Source organism: Phaethon aethereus, assembly GCF_964289735.1.
Source record: "Phaethon aethereus genome assembly, chromosome: 20".
Lineage (NCBI taxonomy): Eukaryota > Metazoa > Chordata > Aves > Phaethontiformes > Phaethontidae > Phaethon > Phaethon aethereus.
The window spans coordinates 5720608-5737106 of NC_138596.1; the positions used below are offsets into that span (position 1 = coordinate 5720608).

The 16499-nt window shown below is 48.0% G+C and overlaps 1 protein-coding gene across 1 annotated transcript in view; it reads left to right on the top strand.

Moving 5' to 3' along the window:
• The window catches only part of COL27A1 (collagen type XXVII alpha 1 chain), a gene marked incomplete at its 5' end in the record, with an annotated part of 159089 nt that overhangs the window by 57221 nt on the left and 85369 nt on the right, over positions 1 to 16499 (top strand). The window contains 2 exons of the mRNA XM_082009004.1: positions 8856 to 8909; positions 13353 to 13397. Coding sequence (XP_081865130.1) covers positions 8856 to 8909; positions 13353 to 13397 — 99 coding nt within the window. The remainder of the gene's footprint in view (positions 1 to 8855; positions 8910 to 13352; positions 13398 to 16499) is intronic.

Consider the following 16499-nt stretch of genomic DNA (forward strand, 5'->3'; position numbering starts at 1 on the left):
GTCCTGCGCTCCCCACCTGTACGGGTAGGCTGTTGCATCCTGTGAAAAGACATTGCCTTGTGGGAAACACCAGATAGCAAAAGGCAGGGCTGCCTTTGGGTTAGGAAGGTTTCGTTTTACAGCTTCCCCCAACCTTTTGACATATGGCTAAGATAACTTAGTGGTGAACGTAAGTGCATGGGGCTTTGCCAAGTTACACAGTCTGAGCTGTTGTCCATGCAAACAATGGGGGACGCATTTTGCCATGTGTCTGGAAAGGCTGGCATAACCGCAAATTACTGAGAAAATTAATTTTGCTCCTCTCTGTAGGGACTAAGATGATAAACAACTCCTCTCTTCTTGCGCCAGTCTTTTCTCTGCTTTGAATGCAGCCGAGGTCCTTCCTTGTGTTTGGAGTGAACCAACCGAGAGTCTCCTGCACCACACAAGTTGAGATTTGGGAAACTGGTAACAGCATTTCAAAGAACCTCTTCTTTAACAAATAATTGCCAAACTCCAGTTGACCTGAATGGGGTCCCTGGGGGTGCAAAGAGGCAGGCCCATATGGCTTTTCTCATGACTTAGGCATACACTCTAAGAGCTCTCACCTACAGCACTGACTGTCGTGGCTCACATGGGCTGCTAAGGGTCCAGCCGTGTCTCTTTTGTCACTGAGACCTTGTTACCTACCAAAAAAAAGGAGAAAGAATGGAGCTGTAAACACTAAGAAACATTTTAAAGAAATACTGACATTAAAATTGAAAAATGTCTAAAGAAGTAGTGATAAATTTCTGATACTAAATAAGTTTCCCACTCAGCAAGGTGGCAGTTCAGTGTGTTGATCCACAAGCCATTTCCTAAGGTTTGAAAGAAATGGGAGTGATTTTTAAACTGATCCTAAATGATGTTATCAGTATATCTCATCAGGAAATAAATAATTTCCACATAGCTTCACTGCTATCACAGGCCTTATTCACCTGAGCACTTGGTGAACTCATCCTCCAACCCATAAAGCACTCCTTCCAAACTGGTGTCCCAGTTCAGGTACAGCTGTGCATATAGAGGTGCACTTTCAGATGTGGCCAGCTAAAGTTAGTGGAGAAAAGTGCAGGCTGAGGACCAATTTGTAGAGGCAAAGCCACAAGATGAGCTGCAGGAAGGAGCACAAATGGCTTCTAAGAGTCAATGGACAGGATGCAGGGAGCTCTGTCTTGTGCCAATAGCCCAGCACAGCACAAAAAAGTTTGGTGCTATGGCTTCAGGAACTGATGGATTTAAAAAAAAAACCAACATGCTTTTAATCATTCTGTTTGCATGAAAAGTCAAGTGTAGGTCCTGAAAATTAATAATCAACAAAGCTCCTCTTACTGAGAGAGTTTTAGCCCATGAATTGGATTTTTCCTGTTAGCCGTCTAAGTAAATTCCTTGCTATAATTTTTCTTTATTAGCCTAAATTTTTAAAATAGCTTTGGTTTGAGCAATCAGTGATTTTTTTAATGCTTAAGCTGGATGCTGAAACTGGGCAGCTGGTCTCTCTTCCCCTCAGGGCCTGGTTCACCACTCTGAAATGCAGGCACGAGCCCAGAGCAAAAGTCACCATCTCTTTTTGGCCTCAGTTTTGTTCCACATGTCTGGAGTTTCCCAAATCTCTGTGGTGAGGTGTTTGCACGGTTACTTATCACTCTGATATCGGCACATGTTCATATGTTCATGATTACATCATCGAAGTAACCTGGCAAGGTGGACAATATTAGCATGTATTTCATTTTTTAAGGAGTGGGCAAAACAAAGTACTGAAAACAGAGAGAAAAAGAGTTCAAATGTGCCAAGGCCCATAACTTCTTCTGAAAGAGAAGAAACAAGCCCAAAGACAGTTTTTTTTCCAAGAATGTCCCTAAGCGACTTGTCCATCGTCATTCAAAAAGCTCGTGAAGAATTGAACAAAGATCTCCCAAGCACAAGAGTATCTTTCTTCCTTCAGGGAAATGTTCATTCATAAATCAGATCAAGGCCCCAAAATTATTTTCCTTAGAAATTATAAGTAAAAAATAATGCAACTATTGCTTTTGAGTCTGAAAACATTTTGATCACCAAAGCTGATTGACTTTCTTAAATAGGAGGCTGCTTGATTTGGAAATCTTGGCCATAAATAATTAGGAGCGTTGGCAGAATCAGCGCTTTTCAGCGTTAGGTAATTGGTTTTGTGTAATCTGCACTCTGTTAGAGCCCTGCAGCATGGGAAGAGATCATATACATGTGTAAAAGGAGCAAGGCAGATGGTCAAGAGGGTGGAGGGGCTGGCAGTTAACTTCAGTGGTGTTTGGTCAAAGGGGCTTCAGGGCTCATGTTTGGGTGGAACTGGCTGCCTTGGAAGGCTGTGGTCCCACAGCTGGAGGGATAGTTATGTTAAAAAACACCATGAAATCTTTATCCAAAGAGGACGTGACACAGAGCTGTGAAGTCTCCCAGGGAGAGAGAGCAAACCTGCCTTTTGGGTGACACAGGAGCAGAACTGCAGCAGGACCGCCAGTCCCGTACCCAGCCGAGGATGGCATCCCCCTTCTTTGCAGGGATGAACGCTGTCACAGCCCTGGGTCTAGACTGAGCAGAAGGCAAGGGCTCCCGCCTAAGTGCGTGACTTCAAGCCAGCGAGCAGGCAGGCCGGGAGCACAGGGTTTGCCAGGCTCCCCTTAGGGTGACTCTTGCCGCTCTAGGAACCAGCGCTGGGTCTGAGCCAGCTTGCTTGCCTTCGCGCCCACCTGTGGAGGGGCTCACGGCTGCCCTCTCCACCAAGAATGCTCTCAGAGGTGTAAGCTGCCAACATAAGCTACAATTGTTTATTTTATTCTCCTCCTTTTTTTCCAGTGAATGCCTTCTCTCACCCTCAGCCCTGCTTCCCCACCATCACCTTTTTTTTTTTTTTTTTTTTTTGGTTTAAATTGTTTGACTTGCAAGCTCCATCCCTGGGGAGACTCCTGGGCAGTGATTCACCTGGCCGGAGCCAACTGGCAAGTAGAGTCTTTCGCAGACAAGACAGGAGGACTGGTTGGTTTGAGCAGCTTCACCTTCAGCCAACAGGAAAATAAAATCCTATTTTTGGAGAAGGTTTCTGTTGGCGTGAAGACCTGCCAGGATTCCTTGGAGCAGCAACTGCCAGACTGCCTCCCTTACTCCATCAGGGAAAGTGTTTTAAACTGAATCAGATGTTGTATACACACAACACACCCACCCACATGTGCACACCTGAGAAGGCCTTGGGGAAGCAAAGGACACAGTGCGTCTCACCGGTCTCTGCCTCCCTGAAGACAGCTGCCTCCAGGGACAAGAGACAAGCACTGGTGGCATCTGCTCAGGCCAGGAACAGCCCTTTGGCTGAGAACAGCAAGAAAGGGCAGGCTGCTCTGTTTGTTTTAAGCAGAGAAGGAAAGGAAGGGGAGGTGGAGGGGGACGTAATCCCCTGATGCGGGAGGAGCTGGTTCCAGTGTCTGTCTAGGTCTGGTTGCTCTCAGCAGGAGTCTCCTGGCGTATGAAAGGATGCCCCTCGCAGGGAGTGTGTATGAAAAGGAATTAAGGGACTATTGTAGGATCTCAAAGATAGAGATTTAGTTACAGGCTCAGCTTCGAACTTCTCAGTGTTACCTGGGATAAATGCGTTTGCATCTCTCTGTCTCAGTTCCCTCTCTGATAGTGGTTCCTCAGCTTCACCGAGTGCAGCGAGGAGCTGTGCAACCCCTGTAAGGCTCTGCTTGGGGTGGGCACAGGAGAGCACAGAAGCACCTGGATCCTTCTTACTGCAAAGCATCTGCTCGTATGCTTCTCCTCCAACTCCTTTTCAAGCTTCATCTTGCTTCTTTCATTGAACTTCTCCTTCAGACAATGTGAAATCCATTCGGCTGGACTTTTTCCCCCACCTCCTCTGTGTATTTCCCAGCTGTGAGATAGAGCCAAAAGTTTTGTCATACCTGACTTCAGCCACTGCGGAGGAGCACCTCACTGGCTCTTGGCCAACAGAACTTGTTGGTCGAGCATTTTCCTCCCTGCTCTGCTGCCATTTGCCATCCCTCCCTGGTCCTGCACACCCCCTCCCTCCCAGAGAGCGGGCAGGATGTATGGCTCGGTATTTTTCACGAGGGTGTTTTTCTTTGCTGTCCCAATTCTTGAGCATAATTTCCAGGGACCAGTTTTCCTGGAAAAACAGCTGCACCCTGAAAAACGGTGGATTTTCTGTACCAGGAAAACCTCTGCACTCACTTTGGGAAGGTCAGGAGACTCTGAATGTGCTGGGCTCTTCAGTCTCTTTCACAAGTCTCCTGTAACGGGCTGCCAGTTGTGACCTGCCTGTCTGCCAGCACCATAAAATGAGCTTCCTGCCCCATGTGTTCTCCCTCAGTTTGGGCTTCTCAGGCTGCTGGAGCAGCGCACAGGAGGGGAGAGGTAGTGCTGCTTACAGGAATGAAACAAATGGGATAACACAGTCCGCTTGAAATTCCTAGGTTACTTGTTTTTTGGTTGAACAGTGCTAGTTTTGTTCCTGGGGAACATCTCTGTCCTCTAGGCTCAGGCAGGAGGGGAGAGGCACTGAAAAAATAGCTTTTACCGACATGTGAGATCCAATAAATTGGGACGCTGTGGTCACTGGAACTGTTATCGTGGTTTAAACTGCTACTGCTTGCCCCATGGAAAGAAAGTGCTTTCTTTTTCATGAGGGGCTTAGGAGATTGATTGTTTCCTGCTGAGCACAGGACCGTGTTGGGATAGCTTTCACCACCTGGTTTGGGTCTTCGGAGACTGTACGGATGCTGAAATATCCTCATTCATGCCACAGCCACCAGGCTTGGTCTCATTTAATGTGTGCAAAAGACTGTTAATACTTGCGTTGCCGAGCTCAAATATTGGGCTAGGATGCCTGGGGGTCGCTTGAATTGAAACTGCTCTTTCCGTTTGTCTCCTTCTCTGGCTTTGTTTTACAGCTCAGGCCAAAAAGTACCACCCGTCACCCCGGAGATCTGTGGGCCTGTCTGGGGGGTGCTGGTGCCAGCAGAGCCAATGGCGTGTTAAGGACGATCAGGTGTTGGCAAGGATGGGGCTTCGCTGCTGAGCGTTGTCTTGGGCCTGGCTGTTGTAGCAATGGTGCCAGCCCACACTGTTCTGGGCTTTCTTCTCGGCTTCCTCCCACCTTGATCCTTTTCTGTCCCGTCTTGAGGATGGGCAGAAACCCTAGCTCTGCGGCGAGACTCACAGCGTGCTGAGAACGGGTTTTATTGTCAGATCTCTTGCTTTCTGGGTAACATTGGCCAAGCGACCTCAGGTGCTCAGCGCTCTGCCTTCAAAACACAGGAATAATCTGCTTTTTTAAATAGTTGGAGATCTACTGTTGGAAAGCCTGTGTAAAAGATAGATTTTTATTAACTATTACCGTGTGCCTCAAATCACTTATGTCCTTATCTTTAAGCAGTGAGGTTAGTACTAGAAACTGAGGCATGAAAAGAGATTAGTGGGAAACATATGAATTTAAATAGTTCCTTATCTGGACACTCTTATTCTGGCAGAGGAGTGCATTGTTTATATCACGTTGGAAGAGATTTAAATCAAATCTAGAAAATGCTTTTAGTCTGGAGGAAGCATTCCTCTAGATGATATTATGCTGCTGTAGCAATATTGATTTAATTGTACAGTTCGAAGTAGTAAAACCTTCCCATGTTGGCAAGACCTTAGCTTGACAGAAGGCACCTCAGCAGCCCCAGGGCCAGGCTGCTCAGTGGCATCACTCTGTGCCCAGCTCTGCCCTCTGAGAAAGGAAGGATGCAGCTGGGGGAGTGCTGAAGGCTGTGACTGCAATCTGCAGCAGTGTAAGTACAGTATCAGTCTATGCACACTCATATTTTCCTTGGCAAATTGTATGACTGTAAACAGCAAAATATTCCAAGGCTTATTTTTGGGGGTTGGTTTTTTTTTTTGCTTTTTTTTTACCTTGCCTGAGCAATGAGTTTTCCCTACACATCTCTGTTCTGATCTTATTGATTCAGCATGTAGCAGGGTTATTTTTCCCCTTTTTTTCATTACAGAAAATTGTAGGCCCCCCGCCTTCTTGTTATATTTGACGTCTTTGTCTCTAGATGGCAGAAGGCTGTTTCCAGTGGTCGCTTACCACAGCTTCTTGGCATGTGCACAGGCTTGAAGGATGTAGTGCCCAGCTGGAAAAAGGCAGACAACTTTCCCATTCACACTGATGCCCATAAAATAGAAATATTGAATCCAAGCAAGCAAGCGATAGCTTGTGGCTGTTCAGGAGCGTGTACTGAATGCCGTAGGGGACTGGTGCAGAAGAGGTGAAATGCTGGCTCTGAAGTCAGTGGCAAAATTTGGATTGTCTTAAGCAGGTCTCCCATCTCTCACCTTAGATTTCACCAGGTATCTTTTTACCTGGTTGTGTTGACCAGGAGTTGTAAACCCTCAAAGGTGAAGGGAGGTCTTGGATGACACCTTTGACTGCAGCTTCCCAGTATAGTTTTCCTGTTCTGTCTGCTGTGATCATTTCAATTTTCAGTGTTGCTCATGGGTTTCCAGATAGCATGTTACTGTTGGCTGCCACATTTTGCTTCCCTCAGGTTTGCTTTTCCAAGGTAACCAGCATTTGGTTACAAGGGAGCAGGCAGGAAGAGAGAGCATCCTTCTGGCTCAGCAAGGACCATCCTCTCCGTGTCTGCTCCATCCCTGCTCTTAGCTAGCCCAGAACGTGGTCGTGTTGTCCTTTGTATTTCACAGTCTGGTGGAGCCAGAGAACGGTGTAAGGCAGCTTTACTGTGACGCCTGGTTTGCCTCAGAAGTAACGCGCCCACTAGCAGTTGCAGCTTGTTGGTGTGTCTCTGGAGCACATCTGGTGTAGCCTCATCAAAGCAATGCTGCTTACTCTCCAAGACTGCTCCACCATGAACAGAAGAGGGAGCAGGGGTGATTGGAGCTTTGCTTTGCAAGTTCTTACTCTGAACTGAAGCACAAAGGTAGATGCTCTGGCTAGGAAGCCTTTTCTATGCAAATATATTCCTTAGTTTTCTATCCTGATGCCCACAGTCAGAATAGTGTGGAGAATAAAGCGGGATTTTAGCCCTGGCTGAATTAACTGAGTCTAGGAGTCAGAGCCTGGGATGAGGCTCTGCGTCTGCGCTGTCCGTGGGGAGCTCCTCTAGCAGACAACAATTTCCCTTTTGGCTCAGGGTCGAAGGAGGTTGATGCTGTGTCCTATTTTATCTCACTCCATCTAAAGAGACGTGCAAGAAGAAGAAGTAGAGAGTCACAGCACCCTCTTACCTTGGTGTCACAACCTCCCCAAGCACCTTCCACTGCAGCTGAAGTTCAGAGTAGCCTTGAAGCTGCTGATGTTTGAGCTGGTCCCTGATAGCTCTTGGCAGCCTACTCCCTGCCAGTCCTTTGCTGAATGAAGTTCAAGCTCAGGGGAAAATTGAGTCCAATCCATCTTAAACTCAACTGCTTCCTCCTTGAAAATGTTGGTGTAGTGACTAAGGGGGTTTACTAACCACAACAGGTTGTATTCCCTTCTGTTGAGCTCTTTCTGAGGGAGACAGAGCATGGCAGGACAGGAAAGAGCAAGCTGCTGTATGATTTTTTTGTAACAGGGAATTGGGGGGGCCTGGGGGAGCAGAGGGTCTGTCTAAGTGTGCGAGAGAACGTGTCACACCACCATGTGCTGGCTCTGGCTCAGTACCTCCACTCCCTTTTCTATAATTGTTTGAAGTCTTCCAAATTTGTATCGGATATAATGAGATGATGAAGAAGTCTTTTGTGGTGACTTTTTCATGTAGTAAACATGGTCTTTCACAGCTCTGGGGTGTGGACCGTAATGAGCTTGGAACCGTTTGTTCCTCTGGCAAGCTGAAAGGTCGTGAATGCATTGGAGTGAATTCACTAGGCATCTTTGATCAGCTCCATTAAGCATCTGCGTGGGCTCCAACAGGCATTATGCTATTCAGCTATCCTACGAGAAGGGGGTACTGCTAAAATGATTGTGTTAGTAGACAGGATGAAATAATTCAGATTGACAATCCATTTTTGAGGATAGTTATTGCAGTGAGATTTATGAATTCTTCTAGAACATAAGGGATTTGGGATTGACTTTTAAGGAAGTATCCTATTAGTAGGATATTTATTCCTGAAGGAGGATAGAAAGCACTGTATCTTTAAACACAGAATATGATCTTCCAAGTGTGGAATTATAATTTCATGTGTAAACTACACAACATAGTCTTCAGGTCTGCATATTCCTTGTTGGACATACTGGAGTACTTGGGTGAACCAAAAGGAGGACAGAAGCACTGATTTCCACCCCTTCTCTCTGCTATGCACGCTCACGTTGTCTTTCTACAAGGCGCTGCAAAAGCCTTGCCTGCCATATGAAGCGTGCCCAGGGCTGACAAGTGGTGCTAAGAAAAGGTGCAGCTGATTGAGGGCTGGACGTAGCCTGCAAGACAAGGTGTGAATAAGTCAGGTCCAGCAGGCTCAGCATTGGGTGCTTTTCATAGCATGGCCAAGGACAAAGCCTTCCTGTCTCCTCGCTGATTCTTCCTCTCAAGGCTCCCATTAGTTAAAGTGCAGCTCACGGCTGAGCCTTGTAAACGGTACTTCTGGTTACCCTTCATTGGCCCCAGGAGGGAGCAGTGAATCAGAGCTTTTGGCCTTGCAGCTGAGCGGATGTGCTGGTGGAGCAAGAATGGTTTGGATGAGGACGAGCAGGCTGGTTGGCCTACGCTTCCTTGTGACCTGCTGTCTACCAAAGTGCTGCACTGAGTGCTTTTTAAGCTAGCTGTCTTTACGCCAGGGTGCTTCAATAACTAATACTCGTGTTTGCCTCCTCTCCTCAGGGTTTTCCTGGTGATTTTGGGGAACGAGGACCTCCAGGCATCGATGGGAACCCAGTAAGTTGATAGCTTTGTCCCTTCTTTCTTTCTATTGCAGTAGACAGCACACTGTACTGCATCAAGCTAGCTAGAGCTGAAAGAAGCTTTTAAATTTGGTAGCAGCTGCTAGCATTTTGGTTTTGTCCCTCCTGAAAAACAAATGTAATGTCCCTGCCTGACTCACCTCAACATCCTGTAACTGCTAGGTCATCATGTTGACATTTGTCTCCATCTATTGCCTTTCTCACACCTTGGTTTTGATAGATGCTTTCTCATCCTGAGGATATGACTAGAAGAAAAATCAAGAGAGGAAAGGCAAGGATGTTGCTCCTGATGAGCAGGCAGTGGTTGGAGCATGTTGTCCATACCACAGGGTTTGATGTAAAGCCTGTGACAACCGCAGGAATCATGTTGTTGAATAGTGTGGTCTGGATGAAGCTTCATATGAACATAGCAGGGAGACATGGGCCCACAGACAGAGGGATGTATCACCGTAAGGCACTACAGATGGCTACCTGAGTGCACCTGAACCCTCAGAGGAGCAGATCATGTACTCAGTTGTGTAGAGGTCTGAGGTACGTAGAGAAAGAGGCAGGTTCCTCTCCTTTTCACCACATTTCATTTTGTGATGCAGGTTAGCAAGCACTTGGTTTCCATCTTACTAGCCTGTAGAAGTAAGCTTCTAAAGTACTTCAGGCTCAGTACCTTTTCTCACCTGAAGTGAATGTTAATACTGGTGCAAGAAGTGCCAGATTCCCCGCTCCGGTGTCTGGGAGCAGAGAGACAGACACCAGAGCCCAGGCTTCTTCTGCTCTGCCCCACACCTCAGCTGGCCACAGGACTGCAGTGGGAGAAGTCTCCAGGCTCCTGAGCTCTTGGCCTCTCTCCGGTCTTCATCTGACCCCTGCTGGCTTTCTAAGAATGGGATGTGTCTCCTGGGAATTACGTCAGGATGGTCACAGAGACCATTTAAGCAGCTGGATGCTGATAAGGTTTATTTTGCTCTGCTCTTGTAGCACTTAATACCAAACAGTTGGGTATGTGCGCTGTGTTTTCCACTAGTCACAAAACACGCCCTTGTGGATTGCAAAAGTTCTCAGATGTATTAATTATTCTAAATTATTTTCTCAATTACTTTGTTGGTTCTCCCTCAATTAGCATGTGAGCAGTACTGATTCATCTTTGAAATTCCTGCTGTCTTGGTTATTCACACATAATCACAATGCTGCTCTTGGTGTTTAATGGAATGATTTGTGTGAAGTAACCCACGCCTCATGTGTCTTCAAGTTCCCATTCGTCATACACGCAGCATAACAGTTATTTTCACAAGTGACTCTAATCGCCAAGCCAGGCTCAGCTACACTCCTGCCTTTGTGGGAATTCAGCACAAGAGTCACAAATGCAGTGAACTGACAGAATTAGATTCCCAAGGAATATTTCTGCAGGACTTTTCCCATCCTTCTGTCATCTTAAGCCATGGGTCAGAGTGGAATCAGTAGTCCCAAAGTAAAAGGCTTTCTAGATTATATTGCTATTTCCAGCCAGCCCACCAGGAAGAGCAGGAATCCTGGAGGTCAGGAAGACTGTTTTTTTCCAAATAACTTGTTTTGTTTTCTTTTAAATTTGCAAGTTGTCTAAGCCCCATTCAGAAGATGTGCTCAATGTTAGCCGAATGCCAGTTCCCAGAGCAAATGTCCCTTCCGTTAATTCATCCAGAATGATTGCTCTTCTTTCATCTTATCAACGGCTTTTAAATATTAATGTGCCTTGGAGATCGTAGAATGAAAACAGACTGTTTCGGCTGACTTAAAGGGAGGTTCACAGGGTCACAAGCGGAGTCACAGACGCAGAAAAATGCCAGAAAGTCTGTTTGTGGAACACACAAATATGCCGAGTTTGCTAGGTGGAGTATGCAGCTAAATTGTAGGCAGGCGGGCAGGCTGCCACGGGTCCTGAACTGCCCTGTCCTCTGTTTGATCCACTGAGCACTTACGCTGCTGCCGCCTCTGCCGTCGCATGGGGATGGCTGAAGCCGACAGTCTCTGATCTTCTTTCCGTCCCCTCCAGACAGAGCAAAGACTCTTCCAACCGCAGGGATGTTCTTCCCTCCTACCAACTTGCTGAGAACTGTCGAGCCATCACATTCCAGATCCCTGTTCCCGGAGCGCTTTAGCCACTCCAATTAGTCTCTTAATCACAGGAATTAGACATGGGAAAGGACTGTTGATTCATCCCCTTGTCTCTTGTCCCAGTGCCCAGTTCACGCACTGAAAAAAGGAGAATAGAGCCCGATTTCCCTCGCAGGTCAGGGACCAGCCTGTCATTACTGATAGCTGGGAAAAAGCACCTGTAAATCCTCCATTTCCCAGGCCAGGGAATGGCTCAAATTAACAACTACTCCTGTCCACCTCCCCCACGGGAATCCATCCCCTCCTCTTCCGAGAGGAAATCGTCTTGCGTTAGATGTGACGCCACGTGTTTCCACATTTACCCTTTCTCTTGAGAAATGCCCACGTGACGTAACTCAGAGATTTAGGCAGTCCCTCCTGCAACTGGTGGGACCGAGAGCCAACCGTCCACCCAGTCTCATCCCAGACGCCCTCGGAGCCTGCAGAGCTTACTGGGAAACCCAGGCCACGTGCAGCTCCTGTGCTAAGCATTCCTGGGGATATTCCCTCTTCTTGCTGAGGCTAGTAATGCCAGGCCTCAACTAAAAGCTTGAAGCCAACCTTATTACAGCAGCGCTGAGGATGCAGAAATCCCACCCGTGAGGAACAATTGCTCCACAGATGTCCCAAGTATGCAGGAAAGGAACCGGCCATAAAAAGGCAATTTTAGGCTGGTTGAGATTATGAAATGGTTTTTGTGTGTGCTTGCCCAATAGTCCTTTACTCCACTTCCCATAAAATAAACACACATAACCCTTTACCCAAGGAGGCTGAGCACGTTGCGTCCCCTTCTCTTTCATTCTTTCACTAGGCAAATCTTTCCATAAAAGGGGAGCTTTATTGCACTGAAGGGGACTCCACCAGATGTGCACCATAAACTGAGCTGGTCTGTCAAAGGGAGTAGCCAGCATGATCCAGAGCAAGGGTAGGATTGTCTGAGCCAGCGGGAGGTTTAGTATTTCCAATGCACTTGTTTTGAGAGGCCCTGTTGGAGGTGGAGGTGTGTGAGAGCGGGTCCTTGCCCTGACAAGCAACCCGCTGCCAACGTGGCAAGGGAGTAGGTGATCCACCGAAGGAGACGTGGGGACAGGCTGAGCATCGCATAGGGATTGCTGAAGTACTTGGGGACATAGATCAGTGATTTGTGTGGGTCTGACACAGCTTCTCTGCTGCGCTTCACCTGGAAATGCCGTCAGGCACCTGCCGATGCTCCTGGCACCTGCATGTCTTTGGAAAGCTGGCAGGGAGGGAGGTTGTGGTGAAGCTGAGAATTCAAACCAGCCCCACAGACCCAGACAGCGGTCGGTCCCTCAAAACAGTGAGCTCTGTGCAGCTCTTGAAAAGCCTCTAAGAGGAGCTGGCGCTTTCCAAAATGCCCTGCTTGGGAGCGGTCTATAAGAGATGGCAAATGGGCACAGAGCCCAAGATGAAATCTCTGCAGTCCATCTCCTGCTCTCTGCGGTGTGGTTAAAAGTGACTCGTCCTCCAGGCAGGCGCTGGGTTCCCTGCAGATAGCTCCCTGCTCCAGGGGCAGAGGTGCTGAGCCACCTCCCTGCAGATACGCCCAAAGGTTAGGGTTTTTTTTTCTGAAAATTAAAGAAATGGCTAGCTGACGGTTTGGGCAGGAGCGCAGAGGGATGAGGCCGATTGCAGAGGACACCGCTGGTTGCCCACCTTAAACCAGCTGTTGGGTACAGGAGGAGCAGCCTCAGAGCACCCCGTGTGCCAAACACAATCCCAGGGCCCAGCAGCCCGCACCAGAAGCTGACACAGCCTCTCCCCAAATTATCCAGTTTACTTTTCATCCAAGTCCTCCTTTTCTAATGAGTTTTATTGCTCCTTAACCACTCCCCAAAACCTCAGCTTCCCCAATGCTAAGCAGCAGCTTTCCTCTCCTTCCCACCTTAGTTTCGCTGCCCCTGTGCCCCCTCCCTCCCCTAGTCTCTCTCCCTGCCCATGCCTTCATCTGGCTGGGGCAGGCTCCTGCCCGCTCCCCTGCCTGCACAGTGAAACGCTTCTTTTATCCAGCCTGCTGCTGGGAGGGGAGGTCAGCCCTGCGAGTAACTGCTGCCCAACAAGCAGCCCTGTGTCTGGGGAGGCTGCGCTCGCGACCGCGCTCGCTAAGATGGAAGCCCTCCATCGCTTTGGCTGGGGAAGGGGCTGGGGCGGGGGGATGGAAGGAGGAGGGACGGTCTTTTCTCTTCCCTCAAGCTCCTGAAACACTGAGCTGCCTTTCAGCCTCTGTTTGTCTACAAAGTGTCCGTAACCACGTCGGTTTATCTTTCCTTTTTAGGGAGAATTGGGAGCCCCAGGTCCTCCTGGAGTCCTTGGACTCATTGTAAGTACAAAACCGAATGGAGATCTGGCTTCTCAGGGCTTTAACCCTTTCAGCCTGCATAACTATGCACAGATTTTCCTCTTCCTGTGGCAGGGCAGTGAACAGGACGACTGCTTGCATGGGGGAGGCGTGATGTCTGGGGAGAGAGGAGGTTGCCTGATAGACTGGGAGGTGGAGGAGGCAAAACCCTTTCTAAGCAAAAGAGGACAGATTAAAGGTTTGCTGTTAGTGCCCTTATTCCTAGATAACTCGCCCTTTTGATAATGTTTACCCGGGTATTTCTTCAAAGAGGCAATACTCATTCCACACCAGGATCTGTCATCTTTTAAAAAGTAAGCAGTAGCCTAAGGACACACAGTTCTTGCTCACTAGAGAGACCGTGGGCAGGAACTGTCTGCCCTCTGGGTTCACAGGAATTCTACGTGCGCTCGCGCCATCTCATCGCTAATCCAGGTAATTATGTACACAGCCAAATTCCACCCTTCATTACACTCTTCCTCAGCAGGAGATTAATGACTGTAAGGATGGGTGGCAACTCATCCTCTGGCAGCTGTGCTGGGGGTTAGTGAATGCCCAGCTGAACATATTATGGCTTATTTTTAGGTCTCAGGACTTGTTTCAAGTTATTTCCTTCCATGCACAAAAAGTGATGGGCTCTGTTAGTACTACAGCATTCTTCCAAAATGATTCCTCCTCAACTGCAATAATCCATGAAAACTTGACTTCCAATAAGTGGTTAAAAACCTTCCCCTTTTGCCTTTCCGTAGCTTGAATTATAGGAGTGTGTATGTCAGCTGAGATCAAGGCCCTGATTACCCTAGACATTGCACAAGCATAGAGTGCCAAACCCAGAAATCTTAGACTCCACGGAGAAAAAGCCAAGAACATGGTGGAACAAGTGTACCCGTCTTGCAGATGGGGGATTGGGACAGGGGTGGATTAAGGCTTCAGAAGGTTTTTCGTGGAGCCAGGAATTAGGTCTGTGTTTCCCCTTGTTAGTAGAGATGAAAGTAGTGACTTCAGCCACAGCAGTAGAAAGGATGGGCTCCTAGCAAATTGCTCTGAGAGGAAGATTGCTGTTTAAAAGAATACGATTGAAGGGATTGTCCAAATTGGATCATATTTCTTCCAGCTTTTGGAAAGATTCTTCTTAACTTGGCTGCTATTATCTCACACTTACTAGTTTGTTAGAAGGTGAGAGGTCATGCAATCATAGAATCATTAAAGTTGGAAAAGACCTCTAAGATCATCAAGTCCAACCGCCAACCCAACACCATCATGCCCACTAAACAATGTCCTGAAGTGCCATGACTACACATTTTTACACGTCTACACATCAGACACGGTAAATGAGACCTCCTTCCAGAGGTGATGGAGTCAAGAGGCTGCCTGTCCTCCCCTCCTGGCTAGCCTAGCCAGTGCCATGCTGTTTTGTGCTTGGGATAGATCACAGGGGCCAGGAAGGACAGGTTTTGCCTTGGGCTGATCTGAAATGAGCATGCAACGTCTGGTTTCCAATTGTGATGTTTTTGTCCCACATCGGTTGTAGCTACCCAAATGACACTAAATTCTATGTGAGGTACAACTAAACTGTTTTTTTCCTTGACTGGCCCCAAAACCTAGTATTGTATGTCCTCGACCAGGATTCAGCTCCATCACCAGATATCTGGAGTCTGTCACCTTCCTTGTCTTGATCCATTATGTCAGTCTCTACTGACACAACAAGTTCTAATGTTTTTGCTGGAAAAGGGCAAAACCAGCAGTTCTCCTTTTGCTGCTAAACCTGGTCTGACTTGACTTTAAATATTTCTTCTCCTTTCCCGTCTAGATGAAGAATCATCATTCCTGTTGTGAGCTTCTTCCTAGCTTTATTTTTAAAGCAGGAAGTCAGTCCTTTGCCATTCTGTTTTTTCAGGAGTCACGTGCTGCAGTGGTAGCAATTAGCTGCTGTCTTTCCCGGATAGCCTGTTGGTACTGCTCTGGGCAAATAAAAATTTCAAATGGACTCAGATCTTGTGTCCCAGGGTAATAAGCAACTCCTAAATTCAGGATGCTGAAGCATCTCTAGTGGGATTGATCTGAGGGTATCCTCCTCCATCCTTCTGGGGAGAAGGGGACATGTCCATCCTGCCTTCTCCTCTCTGCACGACCGCACTAGTCTCCTTCCCCGGGGGTCTGCAGCACAGGACTCAATGCTGCAGGGCACAGAGAAGGTGGGTGGGTGCTTGCTCCAGGCTGGGGCTGGGTGCCTGCTCCAGGCTGGCCCCCGTTCAGCCGCTGCCTTTCTTCCCAGCTACAGCCACCCCCAGGGCACCGGCCGGCTTCCCGGCTGCCTCCGCACACCCTGCAGGTGTTTGGGCTGGCTGTTTAAGAGAGGCTGAAGAGCAGAATTAGGTCTAACTAAAGCCTCTCGCTCTCCTAATTAACTGTGTAGGCGAAGCTTTAAGTAAACGCAGTTTCTACAAGAAGCCCTTATGCTGGGAGGTATGAAAAGGGCATCTGTTCAGGCGGCTGCAGCCCAGCGCTCCCGGCGCGGCTGCGGGCCCGAGGCTGCCAACCAGAGACGCGCTCCTTCAGCGGAACCTTCCCTGTTTGTTTGCACATTGCAGGCAGGGCTGGTGCACCGCATCGCTCGCTCCCTTCAGGGGCAGAAAGCAGTCAAAGCCTGTTTAAACGTCGGCCACTGAAGGCTTTCTTTTATACATGCACAGACAGGTACAGCCGCCAGCTCCAGCGTCGTCCTGCGCTGCAGTTTCTCGTACCAGTCCCAGTGCGCGAAGCCGTACTGACTTCTCGCTGCAGCAGAATGGCCACGCTGATGAGACACCTCTGTCCTTACCTCCCGTTTCTCCTCTTCCCTCCGCATATCGGTTTTAGGTTTTCAAAGCTCAGTAGCGACCCAAATTTCTTGACTATTGCCTTTTTTGCTGTTTGGGTCTCTGTCCTTTTTAACACAGCTTCACACTCTCTCCAGAGAACTCAGGAATACTGTGGGGGATTCTTTCTGAGAACGAGTAACTTCACCAAGAATAAATATGCTCCAGGATTGTCTTAAACAAGCTCAATATTTTAATTTTTCAAGTAGCGGGAGAGGGAAATTAA